The sequence below is a fragment of the Tiliqua scincoides genome, chromosome 9 (assembly GCF_035046505.1).
Source record: "Tiliqua scincoides isolate rTilSci1 chromosome 9, rTilSci1.hap2, whole genome shotgun sequence".
Lineage (NCBI taxonomy): Eukaryota > Metazoa > Chordata > Lepidosauria > Squamata > Scincidae > Tiliqua > Tiliqua scincoides.
In genome coordinates, this window is record NC_089829.1 from 3987529 (window position 1) to 4010465 (window position 22937).

Below are 22937 nucleotides of genomic sequence, written 5' to 3' on the forward strand. Positions count from 1 at the left end.
TAGCCGTTCATTTTAATCAGGTAGCACTGAAAGATGTGATTTTCCCATCACTATCTGCTCAGTGAAATGGCACAGTCCAGGGTGTGCCTGTTTGAAATGGATGTTTAATTCAGTCACCTGTGTGATTTCCCTACTTCAGGATAACCTCCGAAACTGCTGGAGAGCAGTATCAGGTCTGAATGTTGATCCAAAAGGCCGCAGCTTAATTGCATGTTTGAGTTGCATGTGATTAATTAATTTGCTTGTCATTTTCATGAGTGAGGAAAGGAGCCAAACTACAGTGAGTGAACAAGTTGAATTTTATCCTGCAATCTCTTTATTAGGACTAATAGGGGCTAGGAGATAACTTGGGTTAAATCTTTTATTAGCAGCTAAGATGGCTGGGCTTGCAGCCTTATTTCTACTGCCCAGAAAATACAATTAAGTAGCAGCTGATCTAAAGTATTAGATATTGATGAAATGGAAATGCTTGCCTGAGAAAGTTTACCAAGGAAGAAGTTCTCAAATTCCAATAAAATTGGGAAAAAATTAACTTTCATATACTTTACATTAGAATAGTTACTATAATTACATAAGGGAAGAAAGGTTTTTTTTTTAATAATGTCAAAGTATTACATATAATATTATTTAAAAGTTCCATATTGGGAAATACAGCTGTCAGTGGCGTAGCTAATGATCGTGCAGCCCAGTGTCAAGCTCAAAATCTTGTCCCAGAAGTGATGTCACAACCAGAAGTGACATCATGTCTGGGCTTTTTCAAAAGTGGAAAGGCATCTATCTGCTATCTGAGGTCAAAGAAGATTTGTAGTCCATCCGTCCCCAGACAAAATCAAATTAAGTAAATAAATAAAAAGTGTGCCTCTGATAAGTTCGAGACACTGTATTGGGGTGAAGAGGGATGGATGTTCTTCTGCTAAATATAGGAGGGGCACCTCTTGAACAACGATCAATCTCATAGGTCAGTTTTGAGTTAAGAAAATCTACTTTTTGTTCTATAAGGCAATTGTGTTTTCATTTTCTAGTTAATTAGCCATAACTTTTGGTAGAATACAGATATTCCAATGGGGTTTGTTTCATTGCATTCTACATTAAATTACCTTTCCAATGATATATAACATGATGGTATTAATCATATATACCAAGATTTTCACAATGTGGGTCACTAGTGTCAAGCTCAGATTGTTTCCCCCCTAAAGCTTGATGCCCATGCAACTGCTACCCCCTGCACCCCCTTAGCTATGCCACTGACAGCTGTCCTAGAAGATAATCTAGGACAGAAGATAATCTAAAAATAGTTCCCCTTCCCCTCTGTTAGCTAATGCTTTATGCATGTCCCTGTCTTATTTTCAAATATGTTCACTTCAATCAGGACTAGAACTTTGAAACAAAAACATTCGGAACACATGGAAGGTTAGTGCAAAACCTTCTTGGTGGTGGTGCCCTGATGCAGAGCTCCCTAAGCTGGCTGGCTCCTTTACTACAAGTGCCGAAGCAGGCATTAACAATTCGTTACACTTTGGGTGAAGAACATTCTCAATGGTTAACAGCGCATTGACTCTGTTTACTGAGGATTGATTTCTTGGCTCTGTTTTTAGAGTATGTTATTGCTTATTTTTACTGTTACATGGTTTTCATTTTTGTTATGAGCTGCCTTGGGGGTCCCTTAAAATGGAATTGAAAGGCAGAATCTAAGAATTTTAACTAAATTAAATGAATACATTTCCAACCCTTTGAGAAAAAGACAGTCTGAGAAACGCCCCAGAAAGAGAGAGGCTTGACGACTTTCAAGGGAATACTTACTATATGGTGCAAGGTGGGGGGGCTGAGCTGGCACCAACTGTGTAGAAAGGCTTTGGTGTTGGGGTTCGTCTTTGGCAGTGCCCACCTGCTGGAATGCCAAGTCGATTTCTTCATCTGTCAGTCCTGGTGGGAGAAGAGAGACAAGATTTGTTGAGAATCCAGAGGCCACCTTTAGAGCACCTTGTTGGGGGCCTCCGTAACAAGGGGGGTACTGAAGGGAACTCTAGCGCTTCACCTCCATTCCAAACACGTAACAGTCATGTTCAGAGGTACTTGCAAGGTACAAAATTAAATTCTGTGAGAATGCCAGATATGCTGTTCCAACTCACGCCAGAAGCAGCTTGGCGAATCTCTGTGGTCTCCCATTGTGCATGGAAAACAACACAGTTGGGGGGAAAAGTTTTTTTTTTAATTTTTAATTTCATCTGAGGCTGGAGTGCAAGAGAAAAGAGTCCTGCTCTGTTGACCAATCATCCTGGAATGGGGCTGAAATGCATCAACTGGGCCATTTGGGGAACTCACTGGTGGTAATACCCCTTCTAGGGACTATTTCCCCCCGACCCCCCACCCCAGAAATTCCTATGAAAATCACACAGTCTCTTTCACAGGGCATTAGGGAGATGACAGCATGGAATGACAGTCACCAACCAGCAGCTGTTACCACAGAATTGAACAAGCCATGAAATGAAAAGGTAAGCTGGGGGTGAAGTGGACCAGTTCCAGGCCCTGTTTTATCCCCCTGCAACTCTCCCAAATTTGAGCTGGGCTTAGCCACTTGGTCTTCCAAAGGGTGGGAGTGGCCACAGAAGGGCAGACAACTTAAGCAGAAGGCAGGATTGTGTGAGGGAAGTCATCCTTCTGATGCATGGGTCCCGTGGCTGCTTAGCAAAACAGGTTGCTTAGCTTGGTCATGCGTAACGGGGGCAGGCTCCACAGGTGGGAGCCCCAGGTTTGTGGGGGGGGGGGGTTCGCTGTTGCTGCTGCCCGCCTAGGGGGCATAGGGGGGATCTTACTGGATGACTGCAGGGGGCCAGACTTCCTCTTCCCCAGGGCCACTTTACCATTCCTGGATGTCCCATTTCCCTAACACTGTGCCCTCACCATTGCCCGGTAAAGTAGCCAGGCTCAGGGGGAATGATGGGAGGTGCCAGGAAGCATGTGAGAACAGCAGATACAAATTTTGCTCTTCCATTTGTAACAATAAAGGTGGTAGTGAAGGAGGCCAGTTCCCATGGTGCTTGAGAACCAGGCAGTGAACAAGGGAGTGGGGTGCCAATGAGCTTCCCAAAGCATCGGATAAGTGTGACGTTGAAAGGTCCTGGCACAACTTTTGCACACAGAAGGTTCAAGGGGCAGCATCTCCCAGTGGGCCTGGGACAGGTTCCCTGAGCCTGAAAACCCGGAGAGTTGCTGCCAGCCGGTGTTGGTAACACTGGGCTAAATGGACTAATTACCGGACTCCAAAAGCAGCAGCTTCATGTTTTCTATTCTGCTTTAGCTTTTAGCGAGCAGTGTGAACCTTGCACAAACTGACAGTAGGTCAAGACCTTCTACAATATTCTCATAAGATTGTGTATCCTGGTTTTAAAACTACCCTGTACCCAGGGCAGGGGGTGGTGGTGGTGGTGGTGGTTGAAATTTAAGCTGCTAAAGTAAGAACTGCCTCACTTTCCAAGCGGTTCTTCACACTGTTCTCCAGGCCCCGCACCACTGGCTGCATCCTAGCAGTGCGTTCAATCTTTATTCCCCCCCTTTCCTACTAAGCACTTTCTCCCTGCTGCAAAAAGCAAACCAGCTGTGCTACTTCCTTCGCAGATGCCGGTCAGCAGCTGGTTCCTTTTCTTTTTTCTCTCTCGTTGGCCAAATCCTTTCCATATGTTGTGGCCACAGCAGATGGGGAGGCCTCGGCATTCCCTGGCACACGGGGTGGCTGTGTGGAGTGCAGGATAAAACCCAGCTAGCCAAGCAGCAGCTTTTTCAACAAGGCAACATCAACCTCATTTTCTGAAAGTTTTGCCACGGCCTTCCTCTGATCTGTTCCATTTCAGTTTTATTTCCTCCTGATGTTCTGTGTCCCATTCATACTAATCACAATCAGACCCGATTTTTCTCCCCTCCTTTTTTATTTCCGCATTTGTCATAAAATAAAGCAAATTATTCCCATCTTCAGAAACGATCTAGACTAATTAGTCGTCTAACCCAATAATTAGCTTTTTGTTTCCCTGTCTGTTTTCCTACATTATTGTTAGTTTTCTCCCCACTCTGGGCTGGGAGTTTTTTTTGTAAGTTTTTTTTTTTTACACCATTACAGATTAAAATGAACCACATTTGCAGTTGATGGTATGCTTCTTTTTTCAGTTTTGTTTTTTTTTCGGGGAAGAATGGGGAATTGCAATAGAAAAACTACTTCAAACGAAGCAATAAACTCAAAGATAAATTAAGGAAATTGAACGAGACACATTTGGAAAGTGGCGTCTGAGGCTAATACTCCATCGCTTAAGGTTAAATTGCAGCAGCGAGAAGAGTTTGTGTGTGTGTGTTTTTCCTCACTGAATCCAGATTTTGGGAGGCTGTGTTCCCTTGCCAAAAAGACTTTCCTGAGGTCTCCAGAGGGCTTCATTAGAGACACCGGCCTGAAGCCTGGACTTTGACTTGCATGCAATCTGTTCATCTCCATCCCAGGGCCTGCTTTGTTGGCTGCTCTCCCTAAGGAATTCCAGGGTGCCACCAGACTCGATCTGGACTTTCAAGTCCCCAGACTTTGAAGCCCTTGGGGAAAGGCCACAGCTCAGTGGTGGATGCATGGTTCGCATGCAGGAAGTCCCAGGTTCAACCCCTGCAGCATCTTCAAGAACAGCCAGAAAAGATGCCACTTCCTGTCAGACAGACAATACTGAGCTAGATGGCCTGCTGGACAAGGGCAGCTTTGCATGGATGTTCAATGCATGCAGCCAAAGTTCACATCTGCCTGGCTCAAACATGAGCTCGTCAGGCTAGCAATGCTTAGCAGCTTTATGAATCAAACACTGTTTCCTGGCAAAGTTCTTGTTTGAATCACACAGTTCAGGGTTCTTCAATGGGGGTTGCGGTGGCATCACCCCTTCTAGTATGCTGTACCCATTTGGCCTTGGTCCTGGAGGAAGGGCTGCCGGGCCGCGTTTGCCTGGTTTCTGGGGTTTCGCGTTTGCTCTGGGGTCAGCAAGGATGCCACTCCTTGTCAGTGGTGGGGTCCCTGCATGCCATGTCTTGGCACATCCATATGAGGCGACTAACACACTGTCTGGGTAGCACCCCAGAAGGCCTTCTGCAAGGCCAGCCACCAGGCAGATCCGCAGCTACAGTGCCAGGCCGGGACTTGTGATTTGCTGTGGCAATCACGGGAGGCCTGCAGGAAGGCCCATGTGGTGCAGCATCCCTTTCAGGTAAGGCAGGGTCCTGACAATCCCTGAGCCACCTGCTTGGCTCCACACCGCCCTCTGTGTTGCCCAGTGTCAGCAGTTATGGCTTGTGGAGTTGAGCGGGTGACTTGGGGGCCTTCACAAGAGGATGGGCTGGAAGTGACGTGCTAGCAGGGCCAGAAGGGGCAAGGCCGTGAGGTAGACGCTGCACTGTGTGGATCGTGGCAGAAAAATGGTTGAAGACCACTGACATAGTTAATCAAAAACCAGCACCTGCCCTTTTTCCAGGGGTGGTAACTCGAGTCACCTCGAGTCAGAGTTGCAAAAAACTCTGTTTTTGTTGGCTTGTGTACACTTGAGTCATTTATGCTAATGACTCAGGCACTGACTCAAGTTGAGGCCCCCTACTTGGTACTGAAGCATGCGCAATGGAGTCTGTCTGTACCTGGGTGTGCTTGCTTGCTTGCTTTCGCCATGTGAAAGACTTCGTGGAGCCATCATTCAGATCAGATGAGCAATAGGGATGTTCCAGCCAGGAGGCAGGGAAGTGTTGATGTTTTGCTTTTGGATGGGGGGGGGGAGGTGGGAGTGGGCTCTCTTGCCCATCTCTGATAGGAACTGATGATCACTGGATCAAGGATGGGCAGTCTGATATTTTCTTTGGATGAGGTAGGGCAGAAGGAAGAGGCCAAGGGGGTTCTCGCCTTAAAATTGGTTGGAGAAGCCCAGGGAGGGAGAGGAGGCAGTTCGTAGAGATCATACTTTGGCTCCAGTGGGCTCCCAAAGCATAGCTAGAGGGGGTGCATTTGCAGGGAGCCTCACCTCGGCTTGCAAAGCACTACGTGTTGCAGAGCCTCACCACTAGCTGACCAAAATGACTCTGAAGCAGGGACATGCAGTGCAGGTGAGGCAGAACTGCCCCATTGTAGTCCCTGGAAGAACACCACAGCTGCCCTGCCTACTTACCACCAAGGAGGCTCTTCATACAACCGAAAAAGCAGGTATAAGGAGAGCCTTCTCAGGTGTAAGCAGGCAGGGCAGCTGCAGTACTTTTCCACAAACAGGGCAGTTCTGCCTCACCTGTTGCCACCTCCCTGAAGGGGAAGGGGCAGCTTGCAGGCCTGCAGTGAGGCTCCGTTCAATACATAGTGCTTTGCAAGCCTAGGTGAGGCTCCCTGCAAGACTTAGTGCTTTGCAGCACCCCCTCTCGCTACACTACTGGTGGGGTCCATTGTTACTTGGGAGGAGGAAGCCTCACTGAATGACTGACTACAATGGGACTACTTCTGAGTAGAGCTGCAAAGGATTGGGTTGTCCTGGTAAGCCTCACAGCTGCTGCGCGTGACCCTCCTCCCTCTTGCTGCTTCTGTCCCCACTCTTAGGCAGTCCATCCCACCCCCTTCTGCACTGTTTACAGATGGGATGGGGACATAAGGGGAGTGGTTAAAGAGAACCATCCACTCACACACACACCCAGCAGCAGCTCCATTTTTTCCCCCCAAGGCTGTCTTTGTAAAGGGAACGACTCATGACTTGAGTCTTTTCAAGTCACAAAAACACTCTGGGCAACCTGGAAATTCCACCCGTTATGACTCGTTTTCAAGTCGAGTCACAGGGACAGAGACTAGTGATTTCACTCGAGTCAAGCAGTGCTGGACCTGCCCATCCAAGCCTTTCTTTCTGGTGGTTTGAATGTTTCAGTGACAATATCTCTTGCACCAGGGACTTTGGGAAATGAACTTTCCAAGGATCCTCGGAAATACAGTTTTTCTAGGTACTATGGATTCAGGACCCCTGCACTGAACTGTGTCCCAGTGTCCTGTCACTGGAGATGCTGGTGTTGTATTTAAAAATGACAGCAAGCCATCACAGAAAGACATTGCTAAGTTCTTGCTGTTCCCACCATCACTACGTAAGGAGAGAAGAATGCACCTCGCAGAGCTTGAGGCTTTGGGGGGGAAGCCTATAACTTGAGAGCTTAACTTCCAGTAACTGGGGAGTTATTGAGAGAGAGAGAGAGAGAGAGAGAGAGAGAGAGAAATGTAGCTTGATTTGCAAAACCTAGTTCTGAATTGAGCCAAGGGAAACTTGAGAGCCACTATGAGGAAGACATTTCTACAGTTGACTCATGGTGCAATCTAGGAATGGAATTACAAAGGGCCTCAATCAAATGAGGATGCCCATACTTCCCCCCCAATCTATTCTGAAAGCATATGTGATAAGATTTATCACTGAAGACTGCTCAGTAAACCACATGGAAGGTTCTGCTCTTGAGGTCTCTCAATCTGGGAAGTACAAAAAATAACAGCCATTATTAGCTGACCCCTCTTGCCAGCTCTATTCACATTGTGTTGGGGTGGAATAAAACAGATAAAAACTTGTTTCTTGCATGAATCTGGTTGTATTAACCGAGATTAAACTGAGTGTTGCTATTTTCATTAGGAATCTTCTTCAGATGGGGATGGAGGACAGCTTCAGAGATAGAGGAAGTGTACCTCTGAGTACCAGATGCTTGGGGAGGGGGGACAAGAGAGGCAAGTCAAGCTTCCCGGTAGGAGCCAGTTGACCACTGCTGGCCATTTGATAACCAGCTGGACTTTTCTTATAATCTTGCAAAGTATTAGATGCACCAGTGGAGAAAGAGCTGTCTTGTGTGATTTGAAAGCCTGCTGCGTGAAAGAGAAAGTATATAAGAGCATGCTGTGGTGCTGGATAACAGGAAGGCATTTGAACCCTGAGAGGTCTTGAACCAACCTGGTGCCCCACTGTTGCCTTTTCTTTCCAACCAAATTCTGCCCCTTCTCCAGCACTTGAGCAGCGCCATGGCAGAAAACACCAGACTCTCGAGCACCATAGACATGTCCTGTGTCCGACACTATGCCCAGTTCCCTGACACAGCCAGTCCCCTGGCCCCATTCCATGCGAGGCCAGGCAGGATTCAGAAGGTTAACAAGGAGAGAGAGAGAGAGAGAGAGAGAGAGAGAGAGAGAGAGAGAGAGAGAGAGAGAGATGCCAATTGTAAGTGAATTATATTTGGCCTTGAAATCTAAACCGTGGCTATATTATAAGGCGGCATCTTCCCCTGTGTTGTTTACCATCACCCTGACTAATGTGAGCTTCTTTTTTTTGTTTTAAATAATCTCATGCAAATTAGACACACACTTCCTTCCAGTTGATTGCTATCTGGAAGGAATAATATAACTGAGAGGGTACAGAGCAAGGACTGAACCAGAGGGAAGGATGCGAGGAAAACAGAACGTGACCTACCCACCCACCCGCCAAGCCCCCCTCCATCTCGCCCATCCATCTTTTTCCTTCCTCCAGCATGCTGCCGTCAGATGAATTAGCCCTTATTTTCCACAATGCCTTAAAATATTTTCCTCTGCAGAGGTCAGAGGGTTCCATTTGACAATGGGCTCTGCGAGTGTCCCTTGGTTTCTCTCCTGCAGGAACGTCACTGCTAGGCAACGTACTCTTATCTGAGAAACAGCAGGAGGGAATCACACAGTGAAAAACACAGCAAAACAGTGATTTCAAATAAAAAAAATTAATGGTTTGGCTTTCCATTCTGTCCTGGAAACCGCCTGGTGTGTGCATCTCCAACTAGGGTTGCTGGCAGCCAAACCAGAGCCTTATTCCCTGGACAGCTCTATCATCATTGCACTACAGTGCCACCCAGATAATGGCCAGGGAGGGTACTGCAACTCAGCAACCTAAACATACCAATTTATATACAGGGCATATAGGAAGCTGGCTGGTCTGATCTACCAGTAGGGAGCTGGCTTGGTCTCTCAATCTGAGCAATGTGTTGCTGTGAAATATCACACCAACTCAATTCATCTACCTCTCCATCTTTCCTAGACCTAGACCTCTATCTTTCCTTTCCTAGACCTCTCCATCTTTCCTAGACCTTGCCTCTTCTGTCAACCCAACTATCTGCCTGACTTTGAGAACTGGTCTTGACAGGGATTTTTCTCTGCTCCATTTGGGGATGCTTCCATGGGGGATGCTTCCATGGGGGATGCTCCATTTGGGGATGCTTCCATGGACTGAACCTGTGATCTTTAGACAAATGATCTTTGGACAAATGTGATCTTTGGACAAATTTGGACTATGAGAGAAAATGAGGTCTCCAAACGCTGACTTGAGGCTGTTCAAAGGACCAGTTCGGGGAGTGGCCCATATCCAGGGATGGTAAAAACTGGGATGTCCAGGGATGGATGAATTTCTTGAGGAAAAGTTCATTACGGGTTACAAGTCATAGTAGGTATGTGTGAGCTCTTGGTTTTAGAGGCAGGCTGCCTCTGATTGCCAGATGCAGGGGAGGGTACTGGGGCGTAGATTGTGTCTGTTGTCTTGTGTGCTCCCTGGGGCATTTGGTGGGCCACTGTGAGATACAGGAAGTTGGACTAGGTGGGCCTTTGGCCTGATCCAGCAGGGCTCTTCTTATGTTCCTATATTTGGCACGCCAAACATGGGCTCTATCACTGAGCTATGTTTCTCTCCTTGTTTGATTCTCTGAAATATGACCTCTTCCTCATTAGGACCATGCACCTGCTTCCTGTGCTCACAGCCCAAGAACCTAACCTTTCCTGCAGTCTGGCATACCAGAATTTCAGTCTCTCTCTTGCTGGCTTCTGAAAGCAGTTTTTACCATCCTTGGATATGGGCCACTTCCCAAACTGGTCCTTTGAACAGTCCCAAGTCAGGGTTTGGAGACCTCCCTTTCTCTCATAGTCCCTTTCCAAGAGTCAACAAGAGGCCGGGTAGCTGACACTGTTTACTTGCAAAGAAACACACATCAAGTGGAGTCTTGCTGCTCTCATATTTTAAGAACTGCCTGCATTTTAAGACCTGCCTGCACCCTAGAACAAAAGATGCCCAAGGCAATGGCTTTGTCTGTTTCTCTAAAGTCCATTCAGTGAGATTTTAAAACTGACAGACACCATGTTTCAAAGTGTTCAAAGGACATTGCACACACCCCCATCTTGTTACCCTCACCACAACCATGTAAGTTAGGCAAGTGTTTTTTTCAAACTTGATATTGTCAAAATGCCTCCCATAGATATTTCACCAATCCCCTCTTCCTTTTCCAATTCAAGGAACAGGAGGAGAAGATACAGGGTGGCCGGAGGTGGGAACAGGCTCCTCCCATGTGCCTTCTGAGACAACTCCATTGTGGCAACGCACGGCCATGCAGCTCTAAAACTGAGCCCCATCCAGCTCGGAGCTTGGCTTCCCAGACGTTGGTGTTGATGGCAACATCATCGCGGGTGTTCTGGAACTGCTGCCATGCAAGTCAAGGTAGTGCTCACGCTTGCAGCAAAAATTAGACAGAACCCTGTTCAGGAAGGGAAAAATATGCCAGTTGGTAAGAGGCTCCACAGACATGCCGTGTAATAAGTGGAGGCTTCACTCAAGTTTTGCATTCCTGATCTCACCAACATTCAAGTCAAAAGTTCTCCACAGTTGCTGATAAGATACTTCAGCAGTTATGCCCATACTGCAGACGGAAAAGTAGCGGTTGAGAGAGCGGTTGAGAGAGCAACCTGCCTCAGGCTGCCAAGCACATTCACAGCAAAACGAGATTTCCTCTTCTATAACAGTCTCTCTTGCCCACTACGCTCCTCATGAATAGCACTGACTTTCTTTTCCTAAAGAGCTCATCATTCTTCCCCCCCCCCCTTTTCTTCCTTCTCCAGCCTGGCCTTTGGAAAGAAGAACAAAAGGTCCAAGTGGAGTTTAAAACATATTTCAGCGAGGTCAAAGGTGAGGGTTCCTCTGGTCCTTCCTCCTCCACAGGCCTTGTTAGAGAGGCCCTGTCAGGTCAATTTCATCTTTTAAGGTTCTATTACAAGCAAACCAAAAAAGAAAACAACCCAACTAAGGTCAACAGAAATGTCCCTGCACATTTTTCTCCCCCCCCCCCCTTATCAGGAAGACACTTAATCTTGACTGAAGAGGAGCACAGGTTTGAGAGGAGGATTCTGGGAAAAATGTATACAGTGTTCCCTCACATTGAGAAGATGTGCAAAAAGAAGCGGTTTTTAGGGCAGGGCTTCAATCCTCCCCCTCTTTTTGCTGCTCCATTTGCAAGCAGAGAAATGGTGGAGAGTATCTCTGCAGGTTTTGGGGGGGGCAAAGGGGGAATGCAGGGGGCTTACTGTGGCAATGGCCAACATTTTCTCTGCAACATGTTTTTCCCCAAAAAAGCTCCAGAACGACACTAGGTCATAATGCAGCATTGTTCAGGGGACAATTTTGGAGAGAAAATGTGTCCTCTACTGATGAACACCACCGTTTTGTTCTCAGAATGACCTCAAACACCTGGAGCATTCTGGGGAGAAAAAATGGCAGCTGCTGACCAACAGAGTGGAGGAAGAAATATTAGAGAGCTTTGGTCTCCACCTATGAAAATGGAAAAGTGAGATTGCTTTGCCTCTCTTTCACCCTCCACTGTCCAAACTCAACCAAACCAAAACTTCAACAGTCTGGCCCCGTCCTAAATAATAATAATACTCAGCATTTGCACAGCGCTTCTTGAATGTGCAAAGTGCTTCGCACCCATTATTTTGGTGCTGTCTGTGCAAAAATCCGGAAAGACAAGTTCCTATCATTATGTCCATATTGTGGATGGGGAACACTGAGGAGGAAAGGGAGTGGCTTGCTTAAGGCCACTGAGCAAGATCAGGACAGGTGGGATTTGAGGCAGAGGTAGTCCCAACTCACAGCTTGGTCTCTTAGCCATCATGCTACAGATCTCCACATTACAGGTGTCTGGGTCAATCTTATAGATGAGGACAACCAAAACGACCACTATAAGGATATGAACAGGGTTCATAATAAGATCATGTATGAAAAGCAAACAGGTGAAGGGGAGACCATGACCTGCTTTTGTGCAAGCTATGAAATTTCCAGGTCACCCACTGAGGACAGGATGGCTGAGGCAAAGCAAATAACCGTTCCTTCTTCACGCGATGCATAATTAGCCTGTGAAATTAACTGACACAGGACAGTGGGATGGCCACCATGCCTGCTTTGAGGCGGGGGGGGGGGCAGAATAAAAATGCAATTCATCAACGTGTTGTGCAACACAATACAACAAGACCAACTTACACCCATTACTACCTGGGCATGTGAAGCTCTATTGCCATGGCAAGCTGTATTGCCATGACAGGAGGAGAACTGGGAGGCCAAACACCCCATGGTAGAACATTTGGCCCACATGACCAAACTAGGTCTGAAATACAACAGTGGATGCAACAACAGTGCTCCCTTCATGGAAAGTCAAATGCATGAGATCAAGTACCCAGCAAGTGAAGAGTTAAGAGCTTTTTTTTTTCCTTTTTCTTCTTAGCATAAAAGACCTGGCAGAAGTTTCACTGTGCTGGCTGAGCTTTCGGATTCTATAATAAAAAACGGAGCGTAAATGGAGGCGAGGAAGCTAATGTCAAGGGGTGAGAGTTTGGGAGAGGTTGTTAAGTATCTCCCTCTCCTCGCCCCTGTTTTCTCTCGCCCCCCCCATCCATCCTCCCCGCCCTGCCATTTACAGGACCTCCTGAGTGATTGATAGACGGGGGGGGGGGATGGAAAACCGAACAGACAGCCACCTGCCTTTCAAATAACCGACCCCTTTATCCCTGAGAAGACAGCAAACACACTTAAAAAAAAAAAAAGTACAAGCAATAATAATACACGAAATGGAAATTGGCAAGAGTATGCAAACTTGTTTCCCCAAATGAGAAAGGCGTAAAGATTGGGGGGGGGTGTGTGTGTAAAGGAGAGGTGGGTAGAACAGAAGTTTGACTTTTTTATTTTTTAAAGCCATTTTTAAATTTATTTATTAACATTTTCTGGCCAGAACACAGCCTGGACGTCATGCGGACACTCTCGCTCTCCCCCTTTCTCCCCCACCCCACCCCAGTGCCGTTAAAACTCGTCGGGTGACCTGCAGACCCCTATTTCCCAGAGCCTTGTATAAAATTGAATTTTTTAAACATAAATTATACGTAATGACGACACTGTAAAAACTAACAGTAATGGAAAGCTGTGCTGTATTTCATTAGCCTGTATTATTCCGTGCCACCTGATCCAGGCGGGCCTTGTTTATGAGTTAGTGTGTTAGCTGGATGCCGATGGAAGCATTTGCTTCGACCTTGCACTTCTCATTGGGGCATGAAATTACGACGGCAGCACCTTGATATTACGGCCATAAATACAGTAAACTGCAAATTTAAGCCAACGGCTCCTATTGTCTCTGAACATAAAGCTGATCGGTATTTATTTAAAAGGAGAATGAAAAAAAATATTATATATCACCTTGTTTATGGGCTTAGTACCCCCCCTTTTTGCTCCCCTTTCCAATCTAACTTATTCTTTCTCCTCCAACTAATTTGTTTATTTCCAACTCTATTCCAAAAAAGCCAGGGAAAAAAGCCACCCAAAATTTAAGCACTCGTTTATTAGCCAATGGAACAAAGCGCAGGCTGCACTAATCTCTACCAAAACCACGCGGTGCTTCGTTGGATCTTACACAGATCATGTTCTGTTGTAGCCAACTCTGACAATCTAAATAATAATAATATTTGCAACGAAAACTAGAAATGCTTCAGAGTATCCTATTTTTGCCCTGCATCCCTAGCTTATTAACTTCACAAGCATGTGATAGCCTACATGCATTTACTTGGAAGCAAGTCCTGATTATTTCAATGAGATTCATCTCTGAGCAAATTTTGGCATGTCCAACCCAAATGCTCATAAAAACAACAGCTCCTTCCTAATTTTTTCCCCTCAATTCGATATACCGGCAAAAGAGGTATTATCTTTTGAAAATTAACTTTAAAAGTTTCAGAAGGATATGCAGGTTGCAACCTGGAAATAGGGAAAGAACAGTTGTTTGTATATCTATGCAAGGGAAAAATAAAGAAAAAGGAGGGGGGAAACTACATTCTTTTTCTTCCCAAGAGCACCATACAGACAAGATACTCAAGCTACCCTGGAGTGCACTCCCTCTAAGCAGCAGAACGCTTGCTGGATTGACGGACCAACTCACTATAAGAGTATATATGCATGATGCAAATAACCCAACTACCCCAGAGTAAACTGCCCGGATCACAAACATATGAACCCGCCATCTGCTGAGTCAGGTTATTCCTCCGCTTAGCTTCAGAGAGCACGACACTGTCTTGCAGCAATTCTCCCAAATCTCAGCCAGAGAAAGTCTTTCCCATTACTTGCCACCTGATTGTTTAAACAGGTATGTCAGGGCTCAAACGTGGGACTTTTGACAGGCTTGCAAGGCGGTGTCCTACCACGGAGCTTTTCCCTCTTGGCATCCTACCAAGCGCCAAGGAGGGCCCATCAAAGCCTGCGGCAGAAACGTGTGGCTAAGGGATTGCCTACACAGGCTCCAAAGCATTAAAATCGAACTTGCTACCAGGGCTGGGGAGCAAGAGAAACGTGTGCGCGTGATAATCCATGCATGAGTCCCTTTAGTTATTGCCAATTTCCTGATATATTCCATTTCCAAAAGCAGAACGGTTTAAATAAATAAACTGAAACAGGTTAGAGAATCCATGGTAGGAGCAAGAGGGGTGCAAAAAGTTTTGGAGCATGCTTCCCTGTGAATATGGGAGCATGCTTCCCATATTCTTAGAATATGCACCCACCTCCATGCCCTGAGAACATACTCACCTCTATTACATTAAATGTAGCAGAAGGCGGGTGAGAGAGGGGGGAGAAAAATCTCAACACAAAGGCAAAAGGACACTGGGATATCGCAAACCGTATCACAGCATAAATCACAGCATTACAAGCCGGTACAAAATATATTTCACTGCTGCTTTAAAGGCAAAGGAGACACAGTTTCGCTTGTCAGAAGGGAGGTCAGGTCTCCTTACTCTCCCCTCCAGAGGCAAAGAGAGTCCTCTATTTGTTTGAAGTGAGCTATTTTCTGCCCCACCCAGAGAAAATGAGGAGAGGGAGGGCAACCAAGTCATATCGGAGCAGCTTATATCCCTGTAATCCGTAAAGGACTTTGGTGCTTGAAATGTGGTCTGGGGACAACTCTTTTACTTTTAAACAGATTCCCAAAACTGCAATAACAGTATCAGAGGAAAATGCTGAAGAGTCAAAGGCACTTAGATATTTGATTTTCTCTGTAAACCGCTTTGTGAACTTTTTGTTGAAAAGCGGTATATAAATACTGTTGTTGTTAACTCCAGCATTTGTGCAGAAAAAGGCTTGCCCCTTCAGCAGTGAAATAGTGTGTCATGGAAACTTCAAAAGAAGGTTCCAGTTGCATGCTTTAAGGGCAAAGATGACACAATTTTGCTACTCAGAAAAGAGATAAGGTCTTCCCTCAGACCAAGGCAAAGAGTTTTTCGTTTAAAGCATGTCTTCTGCTCCACCCAAAGAAAATGAGGAGAGGGGCACATCAGTTAAGCCAGAGCTCGTTTTAGCCCTGTAAGAGGGGTTTGGCACTTTAACTGTGATCCAGCAATTTTCCTCCTCTGTCCCTGGTATACGTTTAAGCAGCCACCCCCCCCCCCGCCTCCCCAAACTACAAAGAAAGTATTACAGGAAATGCCAGAGATCGCCATTGGAAAAAAAGGCTTGCCTCTTCACCCTGGAAACCTGAAAGAGCACTCCAGCTATGTGAACTGTTCTGTACCCACCACCCCAATCATGTGTGCATGTAGTCTTTTTTGAATTGCACCCAGAGGACACTGCAAGAGCTGAACTTGCATCCAGAAGACTTTCCAAGGGTATGTACGCTGTAACGTAAAGACAGTCTAGTAGTCCAGAAAGAAGAAACTGTAAGCTGTCTTGAACTGAGGACACCAGCAACAGGACCATGTACCTGACTCTCCATATCATAACTTGCAGATAAGGGAGCTACTGGTCAGCTGGCTTCAGCACGGATGGCTGACATGGATGTGGATGGCAAGACGGTGGTTCTACAGCTATCAGTAAAGCAAGAGTCAGGTGATACAAAGATTCCAATTGGATCCCACCTGGTCCTGTAAAGCTGCCTACTCCAGCCTGGCTGACTGCATACAAGAAACCAGCACCTATAGACTACTGGGTGACCAATTAGTTCTACTCTTCTAATGAGAAATTCTGGCACTTCTCTCAACAGCTGGAGAGCATCAGTAACAATGCAACACACTGGTGGATATGGGATGGGATCCAAGTTGTTCAGTACTATTAGGAAAAAGGGAAAGCATCTCCTAAGTCAGCAGTTTTCAAACTCTCACGGAGAGTTTGCACTGCAGTAAGTTCTTGCAGGGGGCCCCCAGGCAAGTGAGGTGATCCCCAGGATTGTGTTGCTAACAGGGCTGCAGGGACTGGGATGCACTCACCAGTCCCTACAGCAGTCATCCTGGGGTGTGGGGAGCCCTGCGCGAGAGTCTGCAGGGCTCCCCAGTTTGTCAGAAGTGAAAGTGCAGCAATCGCGCTCTTTAACTTTCTGCAGGCTGGGGAGCCCTGCAGACACTTGGGCAGGGCTCACTGCACCCCCGACAGGCTGCTGCAGGGACTGGTGAGTGCATCCCAGTTCCTGCAGCCCCGTTAGTGAGGCGATCCTGGGGATCACGTCACTGCCTCCTCCTTGCCTCCTTTCTACCCTCGCCCCTTAAGGGGGCAGCGGACAGGGCCTTCAGGCTGGGGCATTGCGACGCCTCAGTTTGAAAACCACTGTCCTAAATTATTTGAGAAGTGCTGCAACCTAACAGATTAATAGGTTAATCAGCTGAAAACATTTTAATCTACCCAAAAGACAAACCTGATTAAATGGGTGACACTTTAAGAAAAAAAAAATCAATTCTTTTTACTGCAAACTGCTAAATTTCAGGCAGTATCTTAAAAAGAGACATTCCCTATGCACTTTTACACTGCATTTTAGAAGAGGATTTCTCCCTGCACTCTCACACAGGAGGAAATGATTTTCCTAAGATGCGATATATATGTCCTGGCACACAAGCTACCTAAAAAGCAAGGAAAAATACTTTTTTTTCCAAAGCTCCTGTTTTAATCATACATGATTTATGTAAATTTAATCACTCGATCGATTAAAACGTCATTTGATTAACTGACAGATTGAGTGAGTGACAGCCCTACAAGTTACCCCGCAGTACTGTGGACCGCAAAGTGAATGCAGAACTTCTCTCTGTTTGAACACGGAATTGGGGAGGGGAGAGCCATCATCACTCCCTTCCCACCAAAGACATTTGAACTCAGACCCTTTGGAGGGGCATTGATTGCACCGTGAAGGGTGAAGAAATTAAAAAAAAAATAAACGAAATAAGAGGCATAAAACTGGGTTTGTTTGTTTTTTCCAAGTGGCTGCAGTCATGCGAAGTGCTGGTGGTAAGGAATGAGCAAAGCCTTTCATCACCACTCCCAGGGGAACCACACAGAACATGGTAACTGCTGTTCCAATCCTCCTGAGCTCCGATTGCCACAACAACGGCAGCTCTTCTGAGATCTAGTGCTATTTCCCCCCAAAAAATAACACTACGAGCAAAACAAAAAAACAAGAAAAGCACCTGATGGAGTTGGCATCAGGTGCTTGCCCCAAGAGTTAATTTTTAAACTTTAAATCTAGAAGATTTAAAGTTGGATCTACTGGACACATTTGATTTGATCTTCAAATGTGTTGGGGGACGGGGGCTTTGAGGTCAGAGCCTGAAACTTGGTCTCAGCCCGAAGCTCTTTGTTATCCTTGCAACAATATGGAGAAGAAAGTAAACCTGAATGAGGGAGCAGCAGGTCAAGGCGCGACAGTGTGTTCGAGGCCCCCAACTCTTTTTAAAGGCTTCTAGAAGCTTCTACTGCAAAGACAGACTGAGCTGCAAATCAGGACTTTCCCATTTCAAACCTGGACTCTGCCATGAACTTATGCATGGCGCTTCCAAGCTCAGCCTTGTGTTCCCCACCTGAAATATATGGGCACAGCATAGCCCTTAGTTTACAGGGCTGGTTCAAGGAGCACAGCAAGATAATATATGTGAAGTGCTATGCAAATGTTGAGGATTAGAGGCATGTGTTGCTTAACAAGCTTCCTCAGAAGGACAGGGACCGCATATAAAGCACTACAAAGAGGCTCTTAATGAGGCAGTTTGGTCTCCCATAGCCAGCAGCAGAGTGTCTGTTTACACAACAAAGAGGCAAAATATCTCCAGTAGCCTGTGCAGCCAGTGAGTGTCTGGCAGGGAGTATGTGTTTACACAACAAAGGCACTAGATTGGGCTGAATGTTTGCTTAACGATCTAATCACATAACAACAGGAACAGGAAAAGGTATCCCCATCCTAGCGCTAGGACGCACACCTGCGCTAGGACACAGAAGGGACTAGAAAACTAGAATATCAGCCCCCCAAGAAGTATGGAGCTTCTGGAGTGAATAAGACTCATATAAAAGTTTGACATTGTTTCTGATTGATCGGTTGTATATGCTGTATTTTTTCTGGATAGTGCACAAGTTTTCCAAAGCCCATCTTCACAAGAAACACTAGAAGGAAGATTTGAAGCAGCGTCTCACCAAGCTATTCTTCTGGCCTTTTCTAATCAACCCTCTGTCTGCTATACTTCAGGCACCAGGCAAACCCCTTGTAGGTAGGGCTGGGAAAGACCCCTGCTTGAAACTCCAGAGAGCACATGATCCTAGCTTAAGGGGACCAGTAGGCCGACTTTGTAACAGGAAGCTTTGTATGAATGTACTGTATGTCTTGTGCAAATTACATAATTAACCTAGAGAGACTTCCATGCTATTGTGGAACTTCCTTGTTCTCTTGAAACCTGCCAGTCTTGAGAATTTGAGAAGTTTGGGGATGTAAGCTCAGCAGAAGGACCTGGGTTCAATCCCTGGCAGCATCTCCAGATTGAGCTGGGAAAGACCCCTTTGTCTGAAAGCCTGGAGAGAGCCACTGCCAGTCTGTACAGACAAGCACTGAACAAGACACATCAATGTCTGACTCAGTAGGCAGAAGCTATGAGAACTTTTCGGAAGACAACATAGAAATACAGACATTCTACAGCTTGGCTTAGTCAACAGTGGGCAGGTTTTAATTACCGCTTAGACAAAAAAAAAACCCCAAAGAATTGGCTTAAAGCATCATTTCTTATTGCCTTCAGATTTAAATCATAAGGGCTACCAGAGGAAAAATAGGAATATTTGGAGAGCCAGGACAGGCCTCCAAAGCACCCCATTCTTCTGCCAGCACCAGGGTCATCAGTACAGGGCCTGGAAGAACATGCTCTGCTGATCCTTGTCACTCCACATAAATCTCGGAAGCTGCATCCCAGGAGCGCAGAAGCTGCACCAGGTTCAGGTGGAATGCTCCACTGTGATGGAAGCTGCCGTTTGAGAGGATGCTGCAAGAGGGAGGGAGGGAGAGCATTGCATGGGGGCTTTCATGGTGCTCCCTCGGGGCATGCCAACTGCACATGAGTGCCAAAACTCCAGTGACCGGGCAGAACAACGTGCCCTTTTTCAAGTCCTGATGGCAGACTGGCACTTAAAAAAAGTCTTTCAACTTTCAGTGAAGTCTTTTGCTTGTGTGCCAAGGAATATTAGGGGGTGTGGGTGGGCAAAGCTTCCTAATGTACACAAGCTCTCTTTGCCTGAGGCACTGACTAGGCTTGCTGGGCCACCACGTGAACCAAGGTTACAACTCACAACACACCCAGTGTGTTGGGACTGTGCCTACAGGGAGAGATGAGTAGAGATGGAAACACTGGGCATTCAGGAAACCATAAGCATGTAAGAAGAGCTGTGCTGGATCAGGCTATACGGCCACAAAATCCACCATCCTTTCTTCCACAGTGGCCAAGCAGATGCCTTGGGGGCGCTCACACGCACAGCTTGAAGTTAATAACCCTCTCCTGCTTAGTTTGCCTTAGCAACCGGCATGCAGAGGTAGACTGCCTCTGAACGTAGACGCTCCATGTTAGAAGAATGGCTACTAGCCAGGGATAGAGATGGCTATCCCTTTCTCCTTTGTGAAACTTCCTAATCCCTTTAAAGCTACCTTACGCTAGTGATCATCTTGTGGCAGTAAGTTCCACAACTGTATGCTGCATAAAATTCATTTGTCCAAACCTCCTGCCAATCAATTTTATTCCACCACTTCCTGTCACAAGTTCTAGTATTATGAAAGAGAGAAAGAAACTCCTTCCTACTCTCCATACAATATAGAATTATACTGTATTATTGTGTATAATTGTGTATTGTATATTATTGTGTTTGCCATGTTTCCAAACTTAAAAGCCCCAAACGCAGCACCGTTCATCATACAGAACATACTCCACAATCCTGCTTTCTGGCACTTTTCCAGGTTTTTGTTTGTTTGTTTTTAATTTCGAGATGGGCGAATTGTAGGGGCCATTGCAGATGCTCTAACCCCAGGCCTCCCCCCAACAATTTTAAAACTGCAGGAGAAAGGTGTTCGTCGTCAACTATTCTGCTTACATCTTAATGCTTGTTGAAGCTCTTCTGAGCCATCAGACCGTGGAGGGTGGGGAAGAAAGAAAGAAAGAAGCTTGAAGCAAACTTTCTGCCTTTATGATGCAAGACTGTGGAGGTGAGCTCCCAACTCCTCTGACAACTAGTAACCAATGGGCAGCTACAGATTTATTGACAGTGCAGATGCTGGTAAAAGACTAAACTCCAGGGTATTCTTGGAAAACATATAGTCCCACTGCCTTCCTCCCCACAGCCCTCCCCCACCCCGCACTTCCAACACAGGCGCTCATTTTAGCCGACACGGAATACGCACCTCGCAAACAAATTATTTAACTGCTCTTATTCCCCCCTGAGGATTGCAGCGATCATCTCCAAACGCTGCTCTCTGCTCATCTCTCGCCTCCGTGCAACAGCATTGATAGGTTAAATGCTGCCATTTAATTATGGTAATGGAAGCTGCTATTTTTTGGTTCTCATAAACATAGCTTCTCTCTTTGGCTTTCCTTTTTTTTTTTTTAATTTAAATTTAAACCACATAGAGTAATCTTTTTAAAACGTCTCATTTCGTATTTCTGAGTTTTCAGCATCCGTTCCAGGAGCACCAAGTGGGGATGGAGTCTCTCCCCAACCGTACGGGAGAGAGAGAGATAAAAAACGACTTTTTAAAATGCCAAGCCAATGACCAAGGAACAAGGTTGTGGGAAGTGCGGCAAAGGAGGGCGAAATGCCAAAGAATCCGGAGAGCCTGCCCTTTTCATCTAGCGAGATTATTCCGTTTCAAATGCAGGGAGAGCAGCTCCCTAGAAATGAAAGGAGGAAGGGATTAAAAGGGTTCCACTGCATGCTGCAGGTCTGGATCTGATTTCCTGCCATAGGACTTCCTGGCTGACTTTGGGCGAGCCGCAAACACACACATGCATCTAATTTTTGCATCAGCTTATCTGCTCACAATACAGGGGCAGCGGTGTGAGCATGAGCAGAACCTCCATGGGCAAATGCAGCATACCTCTGAGTCACAGGTGCTGAGGATGAGGTGCCCTGCTCCCACAGGTGCCCTGCTCATGAGAGAGGCCTTTGGCTGGGCGTTGTTGGAAACAGGACTCTGGCCTAGGCAGTGCAGGCACTTGTGTTCTTAATGCCACAACCTGCAACATTTACATACCCTGCACCGTTTCTTCTTCTGCCCAAACAACCCAAAATGAACTTGCAGCGTTGAGTTTTCTAAACGCTTTAGAAAGTTCTCTAAATAAGAACTTGTGGACTGAATTCATGGAGGGTTTGTGGGGACAAACAGGGGCTGGACCCCTCACCCACCTCGGTTTACCATTATTTTGCTGCTGTTCCTCTTGGCAGCTGCCATTTTCATTTCCCAGAACTACCTCAGAGTGATGCTACATCCTCATACAGTGCTCAAAGACAAATGGCAGCCCTGACTAAAAGGATTTTGGGAAATGAGGGTGGTGGTGATCCCTGGTCAGAGTGCCAACATCACAAGTGCTGGCCCCTCCAGGTTCTTTCCTACCCACCCCCCAAAATTGCTGAAACTCTGCAAAATGGAAGGAATGTTCCCCAGGCTTCTTAGAGCCCAGACTTATCTACGTTTCCAGTTCTGGTGCAGCCATGCCAACGAAGCATGTGCTGCATCCTGCAGTGGGGAGGTAGTCACAGAGGCCTCCTCAAGGTAAGGGAACATTTGTTATCTTATCTCGGGGCTGCATTGCAGCTGCATCAGCGCTGGAAAGTTGGCCCTTCAGTGTCTTGTGTACTTTTGCCATTTTCTTCATCCAGAAACCCAAGTACAAATCGATAAATCCTTCAAACAAAACTAAAGATTTGTTAAGTCTTGTTAAAAAACCCTGAAAGCCACTCTAACACCACCCCCACTATAATCCTCACTTGCTCCCCAAAAGATGAACAAAAATGCCAGGTTTCAACCAGACTGCTAAAGGAGTGAAGGGCAGGGGCCTGTTGGACCCAAACAAGAAGGGCATTCCACAGGGTCAGTGTCACCACCAAAAAGTCCCTGCTCCTTGTGGACTTCCATTGTGCCTCTGAGGGCACCTGAAACAAGGCCTGGGTGGATGATCGGTGTACTGGAAGCCATGTATGGGAGGACATGAGCCTTTAGTTATCTACCTCCCAATCTGTTTAAGGACTGTTTTCAAAGCAGGACTGAGATTTGAGACTTATGTCCACCATCTGCTTGATCAAACTACCTCAATGGGCTGGCTGACACTGGTGGATGTGTCAGGATTAGCTTCTGGGTAAACCAGG

The 22937-nt window shown here is 46.3% G+C and overlaps 1 protein-coding gene across 2 annotated transcripts in view; it reads right to left on the reverse strand.

Moving 5' to 3' along the window:
- PEX14 (peroxisomal biogenesis factor 14) overlaps positions 1-22937 on the reverse strand; it is a 121392-nt gene that overhangs the window by 19923 nt on the left and 78532 nt on the right. Inside the window, exons 2-3 of one of the 2 annotated variants that reach the window (XM_066637303.1) lie at positions 7953-8104; positions 1801-1923 (exon numbers count right to left, since the gene is read on the reverse strand). In XM_066637303.1, the coding sequence (XP_066493400.1) occupies positions 1801-1923; positions 7953-8058 (229 nt within the window). In that variant the 5' untranslated portion in view covers positions 8059-8104. The remainder of the gene's footprint in view (positions 1-1800; positions 1924-7952; positions 8105-22937) is intronic. The other variant, XM_066637302.1, reaches the window with a different exon arrangement.